Consider the following 24,430-nt stretch of genomic DNA (forward strand, 5'->3'; position numbering starts at 1 on the left):
CACAAGTCGTTTGCCAGTGTTAGCAATGAGTCAACAAATAAGAAGCTGAATTTAGTAAATATATAGGTGGTTTACCAATTTACTTTGAGATATATATTGTATGTATTGTATGTATATGTATTGTATTGTATTCTTTTTATTGTGTTTATCCCCAGTGTCTCCACATTTCTTAGTTGTCTCCAGTTCCACACTTTCAGTAAATCTTCCCTGATTGGAAACACTGCCACCAGCCTCAGGAGGTTGGAGGTGAAGACGTGCTATCTCAGAGACACCCGAGGCTAATCTACTAATTTCTTCTGAACTGCTGCAGATGCAACACTACTGAACAGTTTTGCACATCAGAGAATAATGCATCTGTCGGAGCTGACAGAGTTGGCTAGTACACTATACACTAAAAACATTATGCACTAATATACTGTATAATTTATAATATGCAGTGATGAGGAACGGGGCTCATCCTATACCACCCAGAAAATGAGGCCAGTGTTGCTCACTATTATTCCCCACCCTTGGATGACTTATGGCTGAGGCATAATCTGGATTCAAACCTGGGATCTCCTGGTAATACAGCCATTGCTTAGCTGTGCCAGAGTGAAGCCCAATATGTTGTAACTGATTCAATCATTTATTGTCTGCAACCACGTATCCAATACAAGGTCGTGTTTGTTAACACTTATTGCAGAAATACATTATGTTAGTGTACACCTCACCTACTACACTCTAAAGCCCTGCTCTGAAAGTTGACAAGATTATTACATTAGGTTTCAGACAGAATCTGCCTGTCTGCGACTGTTTTTGAAACACTGCTGTTGCTCAGCCATGACGTTGACTGCTAATTTTATCTATATGTCTTCTACCATATGAAAAACACCACAAAAATACAATTATAACATTAACACAATTATATATATTTGCCCGAGGAAAACATAAAGCCCCTACCCACAAATGTAGACATCGGGGTAAATTCCTGTCCTGCCCTGCCCTAGGTAACCTGCTCACAAGTGTGAACTCCCATCCAATCGTGATGCAGGGGGCGGAGTCTGTGGGAGTGAGAGACAGGGCCGTGCTGTGATTGGTCGGGGGAGTGGCTCGGTCACTGAGAGAGAGCTGGAGGTGTTCAGTACACAGTGTGTGGCTTAGAGTCAGAGTGCGGAGACTCACTCACCCCCACAGAGGTGAACACTGGACACAAAGCCTCTCTCACATACCTGCGACACGGAGCTTTGCAAACACACCGAGGACTGAGGCCGCCGGGCTTGTGGTTTTGGGTTGTCCCTTGCCCTCGTTTTCCCCTGTACCCTGTTCATAACTCCGCGTTATGGATTAGTAGCCGAGAGGCTACTGTAAATCCCCTCACTGTTTGTGCGGCTGGTCTGGAATTAAGCCCAGGACAAAGGTAAACTGCCTTCAGGAGGAGAACGAAGCGGAATTGTGGACGCTATGGACACGAACATGAGGAAATTCACAGTGAGGAGGTGGTTTTCGGTTTACCTGCGAAAGAAGTCCCGCTCAAAAAGCTCCAGTCTCTGTAAACTAGAGGTGAGTGAATGTCTGTCATCCTCGGCGTTTGTTTCTGTGATATGCTGTAACCGCTGTAAGTTACGAGTTTGTTCCATTACAACAACACTGCGCACTGCGAAACAGCGTATTCCCAGGTTGTTGTATGAACTCTGCTGTGTTTATAGTGCGGTCTTCAGCGGGACTGAACTGAACGCTGAAGATAGGGCTGGGCGATACCAGTACATGTTATCGTGATGTATTTGCTCATATTGTGATTATCTAAGCATGTAATGGATATTGCCATTTCGATTAAATACTTAAAGACGTATCTAATCAGAACGACAGCTTCTGGAGTTGCAGGGAAACATGAATATGCAATGAGTCCCTCTTTCTGTCCATACCCTTCAGTGACTGGACTGCAGCTTGAAAATCATGCCCCACAAGTTGATGTGATTGGGTACTTAGCTTTATGATGTAAGAAAGCAAGGTTGACTGAATCTGCCTCTTTGAGACTGTCTTTGATACACGACAGATTCAAAGAAGAAATTATTTATCATGGCTCTGACTGCATATCTGGGGGTGGCACAGTGGCGCAGCAGTTAGTGTCGCAGTCACACTGCTCCAGAGACCTGCAGGTGGTGGGTTCAAGTCCTGCTCCGGGTCACTGTCTGTGAAGAGTTTGGTGTGTTCTCCCTGTGTCCACACGGGTTTCCTCCAGGTGCTCCGGTTTCCTCCCATGGTCCAAAAACACACGTTGGTAGGTAGATTGGTGACTCAAGTGTCCATACGTGTGAGTGTCTGAGTGAATGTGTGGGTGTGTGTTGCCCTGTGAAGGACAATCGCCTCCTCCAGGGTGTGTGGGCTCCAGACCCACCCTGAACCAGATAAGTGGTTTTCTAGCACAAACAACAGCTCTTGGAAATGCTAACGCAGTTAGAAATGTGATTTTCACTTGTCTTTAAAGTACACAAAACAACTGCATGTTTCATTACACGCAATTAGATCTTTTAAACAAATAGCATATTAATTATGTACCATTACTGTTTTGCTGGTAGATAATATCTGGTCCTCTTTATTAAATATGTATTGCATTTCTACGGTTGCAGAATATTTAAGTTTTGAGATATACACTGCTCAAAAAAAAAGTCAATCACACTTCTGTGAAATCGTCCTGTCCAGTTAGGAAGCAACACTTATTGTGAATCAATTTCACATGCTGTTGTGCAAATGGAACAGACAACAGGTAGAAATGAGAGGCAATTAGCAAGACAGACCCTATAAAGGTCACTTTTTTCATTTTGTCAGTGCTCTCACCCCTAGAGGCAGCATGAGGCAGTGTCTAAAACCCACAGAAGTTGCTCAGGTAGTGCAGCTCCTCCAGGATGTGTCCGTCAGCACAGTGTCCAGAGCATGGAGATACCAGGAGACAGGCCAGTACACCAGGAGATGTGGAGGGGGCTGTAGGACTGCTACCACGTCCTTTGTGCAAGGAGGAACAGGAGGAGCAGTGCCAGAGCCCTGCAAAATGACCTCCAGCAGGCCACAAGCCCCACAAGCTTATAGCCCAACACTTTGCAGAGCGAATGGCATTTGCCATAGAACATTGGCACCCAGTGCTCTTCACGAATGAGAGCAAGTTCACACTGAGCACATGTCACAGACATGACAGAGTCTGGAGACGCCGTGGAGAACGCTCTGCTGCCTGCAACATCCACCAGCATGACCAGTTTGGAAGTGGGTCAGTAAGGGTGTGGGGAGGCATTGCTTTGGAGGGCCATACAGCCCTCCATGAGCTAGCCAGAGGTACCCTGACTGCCATTAGGCACCGGGATAAGATCCTCAGACCCATTCTGAGAATACATGCTGGTGCAGTGGGCCCTGGATTCCTTCTGATGCATGACAATGCTAGGCCTCTTGTGGCTGAAGAGTGTCAGCAGTTACTGCATGATGAAGGCATTAATACTATGGATTGGCTGTCCATTCCCCAGACATGAATCCAATCAAGCACATCTGGGATATCATGTCTCATTCCATCCACCAATGCCACATTGCACCACAGACTGTCCAGGAAGGTCACACAGGCACGTGGAGGCCACACACACTTCTGAGCCTCATTTTAACTTGTCTTGAGGAAATTCCACTAACGTTGGGTCATCCTGTAATTTGATTTTCCGCCTTTATTTTGAGTAGGATTCCAAATCCAGACCTCCATGGGATTTGAATTTGAATTTACATTGATAATTTTTATGTTATTTTGTTCTCAAAGCATCCCACTATGTAGTAAATAAAGATTTTCAACTGGAATATTTAATGTATTGATATTTTTGTGTTAATAACTAGGATGTGTTATTTTAGTGTTCCCTTAATTTTTTTGAGCAGTATATAATAGCACCACGCCTTACTGTAAAATTAAATCAACAGTAGAATTTTTGCTGTGTGTGTGAGTTTGAATGTGCTGTGTTTTGCACTGTACTGCATTGTCATGCAGCGTCCCAGGGCCCATTGCTTATGTATCTGTGCGAAAACCTCACAGAACTTGAGTTAACTCCTCCATGCATAACTGACATAGACCATCTATATTAAGTTCTTTAAGCTATTTTTGTCTCTTTCCTTTATTCCTTCGTCTATAGCACCAGAGTATTTCTTCCACAGATGCAGCATTGCTTTACAAGCCTATAACATTACAAACTGATCGTACATAAGTTCCGCCCGTTCATGTTGAAATTACAAATTAAATGTATCAAAATTAACAATGCTCAATGGCTTTGGAATCCACGGCAGGTATTTGCATAAAAGTACAAGAGTTCTAAAGAGGGATGTGCTGTGAAATCTGATATTGGGTCTGGCAAATAAGTCCTTTGAAAAATTATTATTGGAATGGCATCAGACAGATGTTTAGGTTTGGCCCATATTTGAGGATATATTAATTGTACTCTGGAAGAGCAGAATGTGTAGAAGATAATGGACATTTTGTCGACTGTTAGTTCACTACGTTGTATGAACTCAGAAGCCGTTCTTAATATTGTGTGAAAATTAGGATAATCTGGTGACTTGCTGTTAAATAATAATCTAAAAAAATCAGTGTAAGTGCACTCTATATGTCTAGAAGATGGTAGGCAAATTAATGAATGCCTATTATAAGATGCACCCATTGTTATACAGATTTTTAATTGCATGCCCAGTTTTTTAATCTCCATACAAATACGCATTTCAGTGACAACTGTCAGCTAGAGGGATATATAATTATTGGGCTATGTACAGTACCTGTCCTCACTATTGTCCTTGTAGCTGAATATCTTCAGATCTTCACAAAAATGTTCCAACCTTTAGTCTTCCCAGGAATGCAGACGTTGACTGCACAAAAAGTCCTTCACAGGGCAACACAGACACACACATTCACTCACACCTTTGTTGCACCTGAGTTGCCAATCCACCTACCAACATGTGTTTTTGGACTGTGGGAGGAAACCGGAGCACCCGGAGGAAACCCACATGGACACGGGGAGAACACACCAACTCCTCACAGACAGTCACCCAGAGCGGGAATCGAACCCACAACCTCCAGGCCCCTGGAGCTGTGTGACTGCGACACTACCTGCTGCGCCACCGTGCCGCCCTGCTCTGACTAAATGTGCATTATAATTTCCTTTTTTATTACTGCAGACTTACTGCTGAATAATGAAGAGCATTATTGTATGTCATTCTGTAGCAGCAATCATAAATCAAGTGTGCAACATGTGCGTCTTTATAATCTGCCTCAGAGGCAGCAGAGTTGTATTGTGTAACATTTTTCAGCTTGCTCTGAGGCAGCAGTTGTAACTTAAGTTATTCGGAGTCTGCCTAAGAGGCAGCAGAGTATTATAACATTCTGTAACTTAAATTATACTCCATTCAAGCAAAACAACAACAAAACTTTGTTGGTTTATAGCACAGCATTTAAAAAATCTCTGCCCGATCACAATTATTCCCAAATTTTGGCTGGTAGCGAGTTACATTCATTTTGCCTCAAAAGCAGTGTTCTCTCCAGAACCATTTTGACTAGTGATTTGGCACCCGAGCTGCCACCACAAATCTGACCTTTTGAGGCATGGACTCTACAAGACATCTATAAAACCTCTGAATGTCCTGTGGTATCTAGAACCAAAACGTTCACAGCAGACCTTTTAATCCTGCAGCTTGAGAGGTGGGGCCTCTGTGGATCAGATATTTGATTGGACTAAGATTTGGGGAATTTAGAGGCAAGGACACTTTATCATGCTAAAATTGGACACAGTGATGCAGAAATACTTTTGCAACTAATGGGTGTACTTAGTCTGCAACACTATTTATGTAGGTGGTAGGGCTGGCCCTAAATATATGGATTATATTCCGTTTATAATTTTGAGATTTGAATATTCGTTTTTTTTTTTTTTTTTTTTTTTTTTTTTTTTTTTTTTTTTTTTTTGGATAAATGTGGCTATCGATAAAGGCAACCCTCCACGCCTCATGTATTCATTCTTGACAACATGAGTCTCAAAGCCTAACATACTAAAGCAACCTATTTACAACAAAGTACTGCAAAGCTACAGTTTATTTTGTCACCTCCACGGAGCTCTGGTTAATTCGTGTATACTCTGTGCCCTTAGTGGCACCATGTAGTGCACAAGTTAATGAACAACTCAATGAGTGAAGCCATGCTGGGAGCCACAATGCATCCTTAATTTTATAGTGTTTGTTGGGTATGTATTCGGTTTCTAATTTTGAGATTTGAATATTCATTTTTTTGGATATATATGGTTATCGCTAAAGGCAGCGCTCCACCACATTCCTCCAGTAGTAAAAAAAAGAAAAACACACACACAGTGCTCTCCCCAAACCATCCATTATCAGGCTCATCATAATAAACATCTTTGTGCAAGTGAAGCCTAAAACTGTCATATAAAACAGCCTAACATGCTAAAACAACACAATGAAGGGAGGTGACGCTACAGTTCATTTTGTCAGCTTTGCAAATTAAAATACGCCTAAATGTTTGGACTCTGTGTATTTTGGCAGAACAATGTGCAGTGCGTCGTCCACTGTCTTGACTCCTCGTAGTGTGTTTTGGTGCCATCTCTTCCCGAGCTAAATGACTCGCACGCAAATACGGCTGTCCTTTTGATATAAACATTAACATGTTTCATCAAGCCAGGCTAATGTTGTCCATTGCATCTGCTTCTGATGCTTCATGTCCGATGTAGACGTTTGTGTCATTGGAGAGGGTTCAGCATCAGACAGGTGTCTCTAGCCACACAGAAAACTGCAATACACTGTGTTCTGACACCTTTCTATCAGAGCCAGCATTAAAGTTTTAGCAGTTTGTGCAACGCTAGCCCTTCAGTGTGATTGGACCAGATGGACTAGCCTTCACCCCCACGCACATTAACTGACAACTGACCCCTATGTCGATGGTTCACTGATTTTTCCTCCTTAGACTTGTTGTTTTCAAGATCTTCTGACAATGTCATCGAACCATCACAGTTAGGCCTTTGTCTAAGTCATTCAGATCCTTGCACTTTTCAGTTTTTCCTTCTTCCTACTCTTCAGCTTCAAAAACTGACAGTTCACTTGTGGCCTAATATATCTCACTCCACTGAAATGGAAAAAAATAATGTTATTGTTATACAAAGCGATCTCCCATCAATGCTTTTAAAGTTGTGGCTGATCAGTGTATAAACTGAACTGAGTAGATAGGAGATTACATGTGCAGAGTCTAGTGCCCTGGACACAGTCACATTTTTTCTACCTGAATGCTCAAACGTCTGCCAACTCAGATGATCAGCCCTGACATACCTGCCTGGCAGTATTAAAAGTTAAGGCATCAGACTGCTCGAGTTCTATTTTGATGACCACATTTCAGCTGCCGAAGAGGGAAATGAAGTGGGACATTTGCGTTATGTTGTGTCCAGTCTCCTTCAAATTAGAAGTACTGCATAAATGGATCTAATTTTTTTCTAGATATTAACACAGACATTCTGTAGTGTGAGATGTGTTTATATTGTGAACCTTTTGTTTTTATAGTATTACAATTCATCATAGCTCCTGTGCTGAACCTACCCATTAGTCAAAATGTCAATTATGGAACACAGTGGGACTGAAATATTTTGTCCTCTGAACTGTGGCTGCCTGCATAATTTGTTTACTTGGGACAAACATTCCATTAACTCTGCCCTTTCATTGTGGTGTCATCTGTCCACTGTGGATATTTACATCAAGGTGAGTGCAGAAGTAATGAGATTTTTGTGCAGAAAGAGATACTGAGAGCGTATCTGTATGAATGTTGATTAATATTAATGAGTTTCATCAGATCTTCTTCTTGTGACTGGTGATTATTTTTATAAATATATCAAGTGACGTGTGATTGTAACATTGAATATTCTACTATATAGAAGTTCAAGGCCTAACATGATGTAGTAACAACACCGTTAAATGTCAAGCATATAAAGGCTCAAATAACCCTATCCATCTGGAGGGTGTCCTTGTATAATGGATCATCCACAAGTTTGCTGTGTAATGGTTATATATAGGTATGTTCTATGATATCAGACTCATAAGTGTGGACAGACAACTGCTGTCAAATTACTTCAGCTTCTGTAGTATTTAGTATCTGACAGTTGCCCATAGTAGGAGCTCTGTGATTATTTTCACCAAGTGTGCTAGTGCAGTTAGGATGCTAGCTTTAGCCGTATACAACTAAACTTATAGTACAAGTAATTTCAGTCTGCAGGAGAGTTAACTTGCTTGTACGTAGCATCGTTTATGTTTTGGCTGTTGAAAAAGCTAATTTTAACTTTTAGCTATCTAGGGCAAAATGTTCCTGGTTTGGAACTATTTTATTTGTAATAGTTGCATTTTGTAAAGCTTTTTTCTTTTCTTATAGAGAAATCTGCCTGGAACCAGAGTTCCTAATATGGACATGAAGCCATCTACAGAATAAGGCATAGAGCTACATTAGTGCTTTCCTAAATAAATTGCATGAAATCATGTTGATAATATATTCATTCATTCATTCATTCATTCATTATCTGTAACCGCTTATCCAGTTCAGCGTCGCGGTGGGTCCAGAGCCTACCTGGAATCATTGGGCGCAAGGCGGGAACACACCATGGAGTCCTTCACAGGGCAACATACACACAGTCACTCACACACTCGCACCTACAAGCAGTTTTGAGTCGCCAATCCACCTACCAACGTGTGTTTTTGGTCCCTGGAGCTGTGTGACTGGAGCTGTATGAATTATATATATTTTATATAATTATAATATATAATGTATTTTTTTTTTTTTTACAGTAAGCATTGCATTAATTTAGACAATCACATTATGATTGTTGAGGTTGATAAAGTTTCAATAAGTTTGAGCAGAAGAACAATTATTAAATTAAATATTATTTTTAATTAAAATTATTATTATTGTTCAGCCAAGCCATAATGAGCTTTTTCAGATCTCATAACTTGACTGTTTCAGAGGAAGTCTAGAATGCCTAGAGACTAAAAATGATTCAGTCTACCTTAGAGGCAAGGCTGCCTTCAGGCCGTTTGATTGTAGAGACTTCAGTATTCAGCACATCGCAGGGCCAAACTGCTGATGTCAGTGAACCCGAGGGACTGCTGAGGAGAAGAGGGTAACAGAGCAAATCCTGTACATAGGTTGCTGCACTTGGAAGACTTCCTCCCACAGCAGAATAGCAATGAGTGGGACAAAATTGTATTATGGACAGTACTGCCTCGTGGTTTCTTTGTTTATATCTTTTTTTGTCTTGTGCGTGAGTGTGAGTATGTGTGTGTGTGTATACACACTATAGTGCCAAAAGTATTCACTCACCCACCCCTGATTTCAGGTGTTCCTATCACTTCCATTTTTACAAGTATAACATCAAGCAACTAGGCATGCAGACTGCTTCAAAAATCCTTGTGAAAGAATGGGTCACTCTCAGGAGCTCAGTGAATTCCAGCATGGTACTGTGATAGGATTCCACCTGTGCAACAAGTCCCGTTGTGATATTTCCTCGCAACAAAATATTCCACATTCAACTGTCAGTGGTATTATAACAAAGTGGAAACAACTGGAAACAACAGCAGCTCAGCCACAAAATGTTAGGCCACATAAAATGACAGAGCAGGGTCTGCAGATATTGATGCGCATAATGCCTAGATGTCATCAAATTTCTGCAGAGGCAATCGCTACAGACCTCGCAACTTCATGTGGCTTTCAGATTAACTCAAGAACGTGCATAGAGAGCTTTGTGGCATGTGTTTCCATGTTTGAGCAGCTGCATCCAAGCCTTACATCACTAAGCACAATGCAAAGCGTCGGATGTAGTAGTGTAAAGCATGCTACTGGACTCTAGATGAGTCTGGGTTTGGCAGTTGCCAGGAGAACGGTACTTGTCTGACTGCATTGTACCAAGTGTAAAATTTGGTGGAAGAGGGATTATGATGTGTGGTTGTTTTTCAGTATTTCGGCTGCTTAGTTCCAGTGAAAGGAACTCTTGATGCTTCAGCATACAAAGAGATGCTCACAACTTTAAGGGAACAGTTTGTGGATGGTCCCTTCATTTTCCAACATGACTGTGCACCAGTGCACAAAGCAAGTTCCATAAAGATATGGATGAGTGAGTTAGGGATTAATTAATTTATTAATGAATTTGGGATGAATTAATGAATTAGAGACCTTCTCATCCAAAATCTGTGCCTGGCCTGACCTCACACACACACACACACACACATATATATTACAAAACCCAATATCTATAACCCAGGCATTTCATCTTTTGCCCATTCTCTCCTCTGAGTGTTCATGTTCATTTCTAGGTACAGGAAAATTGTGCAGCATTTATCTCTGGTTAAAGCTTTATGCTTTAAATAATACAATTTTCATGGTCAGCATGAACGATAGGCACATTTGTGATTTTATTGTTAACATCCAGAACTTAATCAAACTGAAAGCATCATAAAGCAGTTTAATATCATCCTGTGGGCTATCTTCGTCTTCCCTTGGGATGACCGGCAGTATTAGCCTGGAATATTTCCATTTTGTTATCCAACAGCTACTCCCGTGTGGAATAAAGTTTACAGCCTTCTACTTCTTTGTCTCCATGGCTCTTATATGCTAATGTTACCTTTATTTGGCTGACATTGAAAACGGTATCCCTGATGTCCCTGGGAGGCCTGATGAGTTGGAACTATGTTGCTTATGTTTCATTTACCAAATAAATCTCATGTCTCCATATTTTTGTTTTTGATTTTTTGATCAAGTTTGAGAGCACCTGCTGTCCTCAGCATGTGAAGTTGTCTTTTTTTCTGCTATCTGCTATTTTTATCTGTACCCTTTATACATTTTGGCAAATAAATATAGTTTTCAGCCAATGCTCATTAGATGCAAAAACCTGGCCCAGACACAGCATTAAAGTTAGACAAAGGATTTTTGAGGGAATGATTAGCTGCCAGATCACGACTAAATCAGTGGGCGTTTGTGGTTAGTAGCTTTGAAGCATGAAGGATTATTTGTCCTGCACATTACATGATATTTTTCATCCATTATCTGTAATAAATCAAGAATAAAGCATTTTTAAATGCTTTGAATACAATGAAAACATTGAGGTATTGGCACTATGAGCACAGCCAGTCTGAAAAGACAAAGCTAAGTTGCATCTTCTCCCCCTGGGAACTATCTCATTCTTTATGACTTAAATCAATACAAGGCCATGCTGTTGAATTTTACCAGCACACACACACACATTTACACTGGAGCATTCAGACCACTCTAGAGTTATCAAGATTTAAAGAGCAACAATGAGAGAGAAAATGGTAAGGGTATGTCTTTCAGTGAGTTTCCTAACATCAGTATTACCCTCTTTCAGCATTTCACACAAGGTCATCCACATTATGTGGTAGATTTCTGGCAAGAGTCGTACCGTAGCATTCAATATTAAAGCAGCAGTGATAGTTCAAGGTTGTTCAAGACTGTCAGTTCCTATATATTTCAAAATGCCTTCTCTTTTATTTTTACAATGCAGTGGAGGACTGACACTGAACAAACTAAGCTACATGTCTAAAAGGATATCTTCTGAAATCAGGAGTATTAATACAGAATTACGTCATACCTGCAGTAAAACCCTCTACTCCTGTGGGAAGACTTTACTCTGGATCAGGGATTACGAATAGGCGGCCCGCGGTTCCAATCTGGACACAGATGCTGTCCTATCCGGACATGGACCTGTAACTGATAAACTATTAAAAGCTGTTAAATATTTAGCAGAGATTTTTTGTTTTTAATTTTGTGACTCTTCTAGTCGTTACAGTTCAGCTTTAGCGCTCCAGGAAATTACCAGACTAATCACCAATCAGATCTGTGCAGGGCAGGGCTCCAGACACCACTGTCCTGGGGCCAGTAAAAATAGCCAGAGGGATGTTGTAAAAGCTCTTTTGGGATACTTTCAGGACGACCGTGCTGTGTGAGGTAATTACGGATTGAAATTCTCATAACGATGAACGTGGATTCCCATCCTTTAGCTTAAAGAGCCAATCAGCTTACTGTTAATTGAAAAAGTCCCACCCTCTAGCAATAAGAACCAGTCAGATTGCTAGTTGTGTAAAGCAGTACGTCAACTGCAACTAGTCATTAGGGATTTACATATGCATTTTATTTTCATTAAATCATTGGGGGTTTATGTAAATTCTAATTGAAATGAGAAAATGACATTTATTTACAGTATTTGTTATTTATAATATTTATAAATCTAAATATATTGAAAAGTAAGGGTAATTTTGTTGTAACTACATAAAATGTTGCTATATCTACAAGGCTATGTAGGCTATGTAATGCAGGTAATACATTATATTTCAGACCTTGGCTTGAGAAAATTTTCTCTAATTGGGCCTTAATGAATTTTAATTAATTACCCCTGCTCTAGATGGGAATATTTCTTGTGAGGAAGTGAGGATTTGATTGAATAAAGCCACATTACAATTATTGAGGTCAGGTACCGATGAAGAATTGTTCTGGATTAAAAAATACAACTTCATCTCCTTCTACTGGTATTGAATTGTTCTATGTTTTACGTCAGAGAACACAGCCCCTCTGCAACACAGCCCTTTTTGAGGCTGGGTTTATACCACTCCAGCCGACCCTTGACATTGAGCATGGTTACTGTAGGCTCCTGTGTAGATTTGCTATAGGCAGTGATTTTCTGTGGAGATTATTAGAGCTCTGTGTACCTGCTTCCTTTGGTTTTTGTAGTGTTTATCAGTAGGAAGTAAATTCAGTCCTACATTCTATTCCTATAATAAGCTTGTGTGTACAGAATTGTGAACACGCCAAGGGTTTGTGTAGTGTCTACACTCATATGCAAGAGTGTGTAATCAAGCATCTGGAGTGTTGAGCGATATATGCTGAGTGGAGTCACTACACGTAGCACTTGAATGAGTCATGCGGCTACGCTGACATAGGTTGCCTACTGCTCTCAGCTGGGTCCAGCTATTGAAACTAAAGGTCAAGGAAATAAATCTTGCCCAGAGAATAGAAGAAAAAGGGATATCATTGCTTGGAATAAGTAATACATTATCACATATTCCAACACACCAAGAGCAATTGGTCAAATTAAGTGTGTACACTGGGAAAGCCTTAGAGGTTGAATTAACCTCAGTGTACCCTTAAACTCAATTGAGAGTTAAATGGATTGAGAGAGAAAGAAGGTTCGGTGGTTTCTGCTCCTGTTTCCTGTGCTCAGTCTGCCAGCCTTAGGCTGTGGACACACAGCTAAATGCAGCAGCTACACCATATTGCATCAGGCATGCATTACAAGCTACTGCACTATAGCTTTGTGCTCTGGGTCTGCATTATGATATCCTGGCAGCAAGCATCATGTCTTGGCTCAGACAATAGAGAGAAGCGAGAGCTGTAGTTCAGTGCCAGTTAAAGGGAAAGACCCTTAGCACATTAACACATAGCACATTCTGTCTATGGTCCTATGCTACTGTAACTTCTAATATATGACTGTGTGAAGATATTATGTGGATGGACTAAATGGATTAGTGTTCGACCAATTTATTGGCCGGCTGATTTTTGGCATTTTTTATATAATCGGCATCGGCGGATATATTAGTGCAAGAGGCCGATATTTACACAATGCACACAGGTAATGCTGTGGGCAGCTCCGTCATTCTGGCTGTTAGAGCGCCCTTTGCGTCCATTTTGTCATCTTACAGACAGACATCATTGAGCACAAGTACAGGAGTACAAGCCTCCAACCTGTAGCTGCATGCTGTCTCATCAGAGAAAACGGTATGAATTATTTTCTCTTCTTCAGCTCTCACTATTTGTTACTGGCTGCTCTTTGTAACATACACTCAATAATCTGCATAATAAACGACTAAGTTGATAGTTGTAACCTAGAAACCCAGCATTATTTAGCCTCTTATTTCGCTCATTGGTCGGCAGCAACTATAAAAAAAAACACTCATTGTTGTAACCGTCCGTATATCTCAAGTACTACAGGTCCAAAGTCGACAGTTAATGTACCAAATTAAAGCCACTGATTTTCATTGATTTAATCATTTTATATATAATCTCACTGATAAATAAGTATTTTTGTTGTTATTGGAAATTGTTATGAAAAAACATTAGTGACAGTACAGATTTTCAGATTTTTCACGGCGCCATATTTGTGTAATGTGTACATATCATACACCAATTGAACGGTCAGACTCTCGGGATCATGAGGATATACACTAAAATATAGGACTAAGTCATTAAAGCTGAAAAAATAAGATAATCCAAACTTCAGGTTTCTTCCTCATCAGTGACAAAACCGCTGCTTCTCGGAGTCTGAAGAGCCCACAAGTGGCTCACACACAGTTAGCACAGCAGCGCTTACCTTAGATAAGCCCCTTCAAAACGAGACTAAATCTGAGTCAAACTTCTCCATCAAACCATTCGCGAGTAATCGTCATGTTTGTGTCAAGAGTACTGGCCAATAAATAGTACACCTTTTAAAAAAAATAATTAAAATAACATGATCCCCATCACACCTACTGCCACGTAGCTTAGGCTTTCAGCTTTCCAACGACATGTTAATCAAGTCTGTAGGCCAATCATGGGCAGAGTTATAGGGATGCACACCTAAGGAGGAGGGACAAGCGCAGCAGAGCGGATATGTTTTCAGCGCCTAACAGACCCAGACACGGCGAGAGAGACTCAAACGGTTCTGTTTGGCAGCCACAAGCTCCACAAACAGTAATCAAGTCAATAAACATGTTTCAAACGTAGATTTCTTTTACTAGTTACATTTGCCCCACTGAGAACATTTAAATGCAGCAGGGGGTGTGGGGAAGGTTGACTTGCTCTACAGCCAATCAGAGTGCAGCTTTCGCCTTTTAACACGTCAGTCATTTAAAGGAACACTGTTCTCGGTGAGAAACAAGTGTAAACATCAGAAATAAACTCAGTACATCAGAATAAATCACACCATACCTAAGGGTTTTTAACTGTTTGGTGAGGGGTAAATGGCCACTTGGTGAGGGACAAGAGACTAGTTTCTCATTGAAAGTAAAGAAAAACACTAAAATGTTGACATTAGGTCTAGATAAGATATATACACTGTATTTTTGCAGTAAAAGTCATAATTTTCCTTACAGAGAGCTTGGTGTCTAGATAGAGAGGCCATCTGTCCACTGTCTGCTCCAGCTTGAATAACTTCAAATCAGCAGGAGGTATCAACTCCAAATTTTACCTGATGAAAGTAGACCCCTGAAGACACACTTTTAAAAAGAAAAAAGTAATGGGACTCATGAACTCTTCAGTTTATAGTCACTAACATTTTATTTTTTTTTCAAAAATAAGACAAGCTGCTAAATTTTTTTTGTGGTTTCGAGCACTTCATATATATTTCAGGACCTCTAAATGTTTTTGGTTTTTTTTACAAATTTGAAGGGTTTCTGTAAAAATAAATCATGATAATGCCTCTAGTTTATTCACTGCCTGAGGAATGGGAATATCGGCTTTACATATCGGCCATCGGCCACTACTGCTGTCTAAAAATCAGCCATAAACAAACTCATATCGGTCGATCACTACAGTGGACACACAGCAACCCTTCTGAAAAAGAAGGAGTTGCAGAAAGAATGAATGTTTATGATTTGCTATGAAGTGGAATAGCCACATCAAATCCGAAGTGCTTAATTGTCCTGCAGGTGTTTAAAATCTCCCGTAGCACTGCTGTGATTGATCAACTTGAATCTCTGTAACACACCACCAACACATGACACTGTAGCACAGATGAGTCCATGTTTCAGCTTGTTTTTTGGAAAAAGAGACATTGGATTCTACATGTCAAAGATAAAGACCATCCAGACTTTTACCAATGAAAAGTGCTCAAATCTTATGAGAGAATCAGAAAATGGTGACCACAGACTTTTGAACATTTCGAGTCTAGTATAAAGCAAGAAAGGTCAAAAATATACCCAATTGCACAACTACAACAATAAGTATCTTTCGTTCCCAAACGGTTAAAAAGTAAAATTAAAGTAAAGATGATGTCACTCAGTGGTAACATGCCTCTGTATATATAGGAACAAATGGGATTTAAAAGTTGAAAATGGGATACTACCCCCTGAAAATGGGATTTTAGTTTTTGGGCGGCATGGTGGTGCAGCAGGTAGTGTCACAGTCACGCAGCTCCAGGGACCTGGAGGTTGTGGGTTTGAGTCCCGCTCCGGGTGACTGTCTGTGAGGAGTTTCGTGTGTTCTCCCCGTGTTGGTGTGGGTTTCCTCTGGGTGCTCTGGTTTCCTCCCAGAGTCCAAAAACACATGTTGGCAGGTGGATTGGCGACTCAAGTGTCCATAGGTGTGTGTGTGTATTGCCTTGTGAAGGACTCGTGCCCCCTCCAGGGTGTATCCCTGCCTTGTGCCCAATGATTCCAGGTAGGCTCTGGACTCGCCGTGACCCTGAACTGGATAAGCAATTACAGATAATGAATGACAGATTTCAGTTTTTATTGCAGTTTTAGAAAATGCCCCAACTTTTCTGCAAATGAGTTTGTAAAAAAAAACAAAGAGATGGTTTTAATATTTTGGCTGATCAGTGTATACACCCTGTATGTTAATATACGAATTTGTGGATACTATTTCTAGTGAGTGATTTCCACCAATTGAATGTGCAGCCATAACTCTCAAATGTGTTCAGCTGTGCACCCACAGCCTATTTAATCTCCATAGAAAATAATGTACAATGTGTGATGCTCTGGAGCAGCTACATATTAGCCTTAGGTTTCCATGCTCAGTGGTGGAACTCAATATTTTGACCTCAGAAATTACTGTGGCTAAGTGCAGTCAAATACTTACAGCATTCCAACACAGATCATTAGGGGTGGTTTCCCAGTGATTAAGCCAAGTCCTGTATAACACAATATTTCGTCTTTGAAAGTAGGATATACTCCAGGACTAGGCTTAATGTTGTAAAGAGTGCAAACTCACCATTAATGTCAGTAATTTCAGAAGAAACACTGAGATCCTATCTACAGAATTTTGGCAATTTAATGCATTTTTCCATATGCAGCACACACACACACAACAGAAAAAAATGTACATGTGCACAAATAAGATGAACCTCAGCAGAGCCCAATAGACCACAGCTACAATACAAAATGCAAAACACACTTGCAGTTAAACATGTAGCTTATAAAGATGGAGAACCATCTTGAAATGAGATGAAAATTTTAATTTCAAATTCACTGTCAAAACCAGTGCTCTCTACTTTTATCCTCAGTAAGCCTAAGCTTCATATGAGACTATTCATTACAGTGTACTCAGAGTTAATCTGTAGAGCAGGGATCAGAGCTTTATTGACTTTCTCTAGTGTAAGACTAGGTCATTTTCCTGTTAGTGCTAGCTATGACAACTCCCCACCTTCGCTAATTCTGTGCTGCAAATAATGTCTATTGGTCTTTAAATGGAAGTGGAAAAAAATTAAGCTTATACAGAAGTGCACTAAAAAGACTGGATAAATGGACAAAGGTGTGAAAAAGCTGCAGAATGAAGAGGAAAACCTATGGGGGAAATTTCACAGATATATTTCACAGAGATTTTTCCTTTAAGAAAAAGCCTTGGTAAAATGAATGCAGAATTGATTTTTGAAGTTACTCTACACTGTACAAAGCATAAACTCTGGGTTCTTTTTTCTCTTTAAAAATGCAAGTCCCTGGACTATTGTATGAATGGTCTGATTAGACTAATTAAATTTAGAAGCTTGTTGTGTTTATCATATTCTCCTCATTCTCTTCTCATATTGGTTTTTTTCCTCATGTATATAGTTAAATATAGACATTCATTATGTGTGTTAAATGTCAATTAGTGCTGGGACAAAGTATATCATAATATAGTCTTTTGTGATACGTTATCAATACACTGGCTTGATATTTATATTGATATTGATTTTATTGATATTGATACTTGATTTTATTTAAATATGCAGGTGCTGTAAACAGACTCCACATTCAGTTTGACTAACCAGAGTCACTATTCCATGACTGCATCTGGCAGCACTAATCAAATTAATAGATTAAATCTGTGGTGGTAAAAAAAAAAAAAAAAATTGAAAGGCTCACTTCAGCTTTTGCAGCACTGAAGGCACAACAAAACGGACAAAGACAATGTGTATTGCAAGAACTGCATGGTTAAAAAATGAAATACACAATTAGGGCAAGAAATACGCATGGCCAGCACAGAACAGTTGTGCTTTATGGCAGGTTATGGCTATTTTACATTGGAATGATGAGCCACTTAGACATGAACAAGCTGCACAAGTGGTATGTGTGTATGAGACATGAAGTATTGGTTGTCAGATTTTGTGAAAGTGACATAAATAAATAAAACATAATTTCTGCCATTTATGAGTGGTTTTATTGTCTTTAGTTACACAGCTATTGTGATTCCCACCTGGAATCATTGGGCGCATGGTGGGAATACACCCTGGAGGGGGCGCCAGTCCTTCACAGGGCAGCACAGACACACTCACGGACTCTTTTGAGTCACCAATCCACCTACCAACGTGTGTTTTTGGACTGTGGGAGGAAACCGGAGCACCCGGAGGAAACCCACGCGGACACGGGGAGAACACACCAACTCCTCACAGGCAGTCACCAGGAGCAGGAATCGAACCCACAACCTCCAGGCCCCTGGAGCTGTGTGACTGCGACACTACCTGCTGCGCCACCGTGCCACCATGCTGAAATACTTTGTGTTGTTAAATGTTAACATGCACTTTCTGAAGCTTCTTCAGTTTCCATTTTAATTTTTTTAAATGTTTATACTCAATTTCAATCCCCTTAATTCCACCCATTATACTCTTCTAATTATCTGACACATGCTTCCACTGAGACATGTTAAGCCTTTTCGACCTGCTGCTGACACAAGTATTTGGCATTTAAACGCATTTGGAGAGAACAGTAGCTGGCTCTGTTATGTTAGTTAAGAAGTGCATTTGTTAGCTTGCATCATGCTCATTGAAGGGAGGAACAAGGTGGTGTGCACAGAGAGCAAGGCCTCAGACAGCATCACTAGAGATCAAACTCCCAATGACTCCCAGTGACAGGCCAGACGTTTGTGCCACTCGGGAGTCTTTACATTACTCAAACAAGTCCAATTACTTGCTTCCTTTTTCCTTTTTTTTTTTTTTTCTCCGACGCTGTTATATCACATAAAACAGGGATGACATGGCCTCCAGCAAAGACTTTGTCACAGATTTAGCACTCACCTGTTCTGCACTTTTGGGATGACTACAAATTAATGAGTGGTTAATTTACAGGCTTACCCTGCTGATCTGCAACAGCTGCTGAACTGGACCACTCTGTTCCTCACATGCTGTCATGTTCTGGAGCTGAGGGTAATTAATAAACACTTCTTTGTCCTCTCTAACCCATTGGATTCCAAATATTTCTCATCACTTTTTCGTCTTTGGAAATGATTTGATTCTGTAATTTATTCAGACCGTGAAGTCTGAAATCAATATACTGAAATCATGGTAATGTGATTTTTCCAAGAAGACCCCAGGGAAATTTGACAGTGACAAACACCCAAGAGGGCAAAAAGAGAAAAGAACAACTAATAGAAAACACACACAGTTGTAAACAATACACAATAACTGTAAAAAAAAAACATCCATAAAATAGCCAAGTGAGAAGGCAGCTGTTGATTGTGGGCATCCCCCTCTGATCTATCCTCCTTTATTTTCTACCCTATGCTTACACAAAGCTCCATGTGTGTCACCTAACATAAGTGGTAAGTGATGATCAATATTGTGTGACAGTTACCTATCCACAATTTGGACATTTTGAAGTACAGTAGGTCTTCAAAACATGTTTCATTCTTTTAATTCCATATTACGGCTGCACATGCAGGTCTTCTTTGGTCACACATTGATTGGTCATCTGGATAATATCAGGTCACTCTTTGGGACCATTAACAATAAATTGTGGCTTAGATCTTATCCATAGTTATGCAAAATCCCATTCCAATTCCATTAGCCGCCTAAAACACAACCACTGGCATTGCTCAAATAAACCCCCCTAACCAATCTGTTATCTGTTCACATTATGTAATGTGGTCCAGGTTGTCACATGTTAGATTTGCACGGATATGTCACACTCATGCTTTCCAGCATGCGTTTCAGAGTCAGATTTAATATTAGTATTGAATTACTGTAGTTTGAATTACTGTACTGTGCAGAAAAGAATATGTATTTAAACTTAATCAGTTTGCCATATGGCAAGCATTTTAATCAACTGACACACAGTAGAGTCAGGTAGACTATTTTGGGAAACTGAAATCATTTTCTAAATATGTCATTTTTTTTCTGATCATATGGATCCCTGCTGCAGACTGTATTTATTTTTCTTACCAAGTGCATATTACACGGTGAGGCACACCTGCCTTCTCAATGGGTGTGAATAATTCAATATGTATACGTGAAAGCTATAATGTTATGAGTTTTACATGAAATGTTAAAATATAATAGTAAGCAGTAACATTGTGGAACTACATTATGTACTCTATGGTTTTACTACAATGGTATGCATCAATTTCATTGTCACTCTGTGGCTGATTGTCAACCAGGTTTTTCTTTTTTATGTTATCATTTGGGGTGGCACGGTGGCGCAGCAGGTAGTGTCGCAGTCACACAGCTCCAGGGACCTGGAGGTTGTGGGTTCAATTCCCGCTCTGGGGGACTGTCTGTGAGGAGTTGGTGTGTTCTCCCTGTGTTTGTGTAGGTTTCCCCTCCAGGGTGTATTCCTGCCTTGCGCCCAATGATTCCAGGTAGGCTCTGGACCCACCGCGACCCTGAATTGGATGAGTGGTTACAGATAATGAATGAATGAATGTTATCATTTGGTCATGATTTTGATGATCAAGAAGTAAAACAGGAAGTGCCTCAAAATTTCTTTAAGGAGCTTCACGCCTTCAGAGAATGCTGTTTTACTGCTCAACGTCCCAGTGTCATAGGAGAACTTTATACTCCTCTTGCTGATGTTTGGCATTGGACATGGAGATGTTAGGCTATGTGGCTGCACCAGAGTGTCTTATTTCATTGGTGTTGCTTTTCCATTTGTTCCATCAGTGTTGCACATTTGAACTCGTGTTTGTAATGAGTACACTTTTAAAGTAGCTGAATTTACAAATATCCACAAATGTTGGACATATCCGGCTGGTTTCCCAGACGAGGATTATCTTATCCTTATCCTCCTTTTAATGGAAAATGACAATTCAAAATGCTGTGTAGTCCAGGACTAGGTTTAATCACTGTGTGGGGAACCATGTCTAAATGTACAAGCTATAGTCCCTTCTGCAGCTGTGCATCAGCCACAGAGTTTTGAAATTAAACCTGTGCACAAGCTTGAAAACGTAGATGCTGAATCTTGCCATTTATAGCGCAGAAAAAGTTTTCTACAAGTGAAATAATAAGCAGAGTTTTCCTGCTCATGGCAAGAATAGAAAGAAAAGAGGGAAATAGATTTTGACATCCTCATGTGTGCTGCTGTATGCCATCTCTCTAAAACGTGCATGTAGAGGAACAGCTGGCTCTGCTGCCTGTTACACAACATTTGTCTCTATATCCCTAGCATGCACTTTACACTCCAAGCCTCAGGGGCATCTAGGGATTCATTGACACACCATTCAATTGCTTTTGTCGAATCGAAAATCTTCAGCTCGGAACTAATCTGATTTAGATGTTAAAATATTTGAATGTCCTTCAATGACACATTGGTTTATTTTTTAAAAGCTCATTCTCAAATTGTCTGTCTCTGGGATCAGCAATAATGGGCTTAATGCTGTATCAGATGTAATTGTAAATGATTATGAATATTTTTTTTTACTTTCTTTTCAAGGCATTGTCTAAGAACAATATATTTCACTATGAATATTGTTTCATGATTTTGTTTTTAAAGCTCTTTGAATCCATTGGATTTTAATCAAATTCAATGAATACATTTCATTATCTGATACCCCAGCTTTGTGAGGGACGATTCTGTAGCAGTTGAGCCAAATTAGGTGGATCAAGTCCATAAGGATTTGTGATGTGCTCATTATGAATATTCTCAGTGATATGGCAAATTAATTTATTTAAAACGGTTCAGGTAATTCAAGCGAATTATCATTTGACTTGACTGTATTGTCAGGTTGTGGTGATAGGGAAAAACAGAGCTGAATTATGAATTATTCAACAGCTTTGTGTTTGAGATGCAGCTGAAATGCCGACACGGACGCAGGTGTCTTTGTACGTGTTGAGTGTCTGGCCTGGGGTTTTTAGATGGGTGGCTGTTTGTCTTTCTTCAGGTAAAACAACACGAGTATGGTAATGATGTCTTGGTCCAGAAACTAACTTAGTAGGTACTTTATTCCAATTTCCTGTGTACTTATTGTAATGGTAATTAGTAATATATCTACAAACAGCAATCTTAGTAGTCCAATTATTCACAAAGAGTGAAAGTCAACTTTGTCATTCCATCTCACCACAGATGTAAAAGTTGGGAAAGTAAGAGCTCTTCCAATAAAAGTGTACTATTTAACACAGGAGTGCAGTGTAAAAAGTGTATTTACTAAAAATGCAGACAATAAACAATACAAAAACTGTTACAGCAACTATTCTATCCTCATTAACTATACTTAACATTATTCACAAGACAGTAGAGGCTACAAGACTGCAAGTAAACATGCCCAACATATGGACTGTTCTTGTTTCCCCTGTTGAACGGCTACAACCATGATTTGCAGGCTGCTTCTACATTAAGTATAGGGAATGAGTATATTAATTTTGCTTACTACTATTGTTATTACTACTACTACTACTAATAATAATAATAATAAGAAGAAGAAGACGAAGAAAAAGAAGAATGCATTTTCATAGTTGTTGTTTTTTTGTTTATTTTGTGCATTGGATAGGGGCAAAAGTTTTCTGATTACTAAGTTGTCTATCAGATGTTCACAGCATAGTCATCATTTTATTAAATCAGCTGTCATTAGACAGCCAGAGTTATGCAATGTTGTTCTATGTTATTAATTTTTTAGTGGGGCGTGAGATAAGCCGGTTTAAGAGGGCTTTTAGCTGTGTCAGCCACAGCAAGCCGGTTTCAATCAGCTGTGCTGCTCAGCGTTGGCAGTTGCATGTCGTCCTGGACACATGTCTGCAGCATGGTAGTAAGGCACTCCATTTGCAGCCACTGCCCCCTCCCACAAACACACACACACACACAAGGACAAATACATGTATACACACACACACACACACACGAGTGCCCGCCCACACACACTGTTCACTCCACTCTAGCCAAGGACACACTGAGAGACATGAATATAAACAAGGATCAAGATGCCTGCATCTAATGTTTTTAGATATTTAATATATTTAATGTAAAAAATTCAGGTGTTTTTTGCAGCTCACCCTTACTCATGACAGATAAGGACAGACACTAATTATATTTAGCACATCTAAAAATCTGATTTATTTTACACACAACCACAGCAATAAAATTACAGGGAGGTATTATGAAACAATCATGTTTTCAGTCCATTAGCGCATTCATTTTAAGATCTCAAGTGCATATGAACTCACAAATTGTGAAATAATATAATCCAGTCAGATTTTTGTGGACATCCTTAGTCAGAAAACATGGGATTAAATGAGCTGTTCTTCATTTTTTACTGATCCTGATTTTAAGTGTGATGATTTTAGAATGGTACTACTGTGGTTAAACAGTGTTAAACAGACACAACAAGTGAGGACAAATAAGCATAAAATGATGAAAACAAGTAATTAAATAAAGAGGTTTTGTGGGTTTGCTCCTCACTGTCCGGTTAGGGTGTACAGTGGCTCATTATCTTTTAAGGGAACAGGTGCACAAACTGCTCATTCTGAACAAGGCTGTTTACAAGGTGAGAATGATGGTTTGTGCTATTTTGACCAAAGCTTGTCAGAAATATTTCATTAAGACCACAGAAACTGTGTTAGTGGCAAGGGAGTGTAATTAGTTCCCTTTAAAGCCTTTAAATTTATTTTTATTGTTCATTTTTTCAACCAATACAACAGTCTTCTGTTACAATCATATCTCACCCAATCCAAGGTTCTTACTTTGACCCTTCCTCATACCAAAAAAAAAAAAAGTGTTAAAAGTAAGTAATAAAATGTTCCCAAATCCAGGCAAACTGTTCGTCTCAGACTGATATAATATTTTCTAGATTCAGAAAACACATCAGTTCGCCAAAAGACATCAGTGTGGGTGGGGAGGTAGAGTCTTTTAGCTAAAAGTAGAGCAGAATTAACTGCATCAGCCATCTAAGAGTTGAGAGTGGGGTGCTCTCTCCAAACCCCAAATAATGTAAGTGAAGGATAAGGTTTTATGTTGCTATCAAAGGTTTCAGATA

General features: G+C 39.8%; 1 protein-coding gene across 1 annotated transcript in view; it reads left to right on the top strand.

Moving 5' to 3' along the window:
- Positions 1-1,162: 1,162 nt before the first annotated feature.
- The window catches only part of rps6ka2 (ribosomal protein S6 kinase, polypeptide 2), a 62,139-nt gene continuing 38,871 nt past the window's right edge, over positions 1,163-24,430 (top strand). Inside the window, exon 1 of the mRNA XM_066678551.1 lies at positions 1,163-1,539. Coding sequence (XP_066534648.1) covers positions 1,441-1,539 — 99 coding nt within the window. The 5' untranslated portion in view covers positions 1,163-1,440. The remainder of the gene's footprint in view (positions 1,540-24,430) is intronic.

This window comes from Hoplias malabaricus, chromosome 8, assembly GCF_029633855.1.
Source record: "Hoplias malabaricus isolate fHopMal1 chromosome 8, fHopMal1.hap1, whole genome shotgun sequence".
In the NCBI taxonomy this organism is placed as follows: Eukaryota; Metazoa; Chordata; class Actinopteri; order Characiformes; family Erythrinidae; genus Hoplias; species Hoplias malabaricus.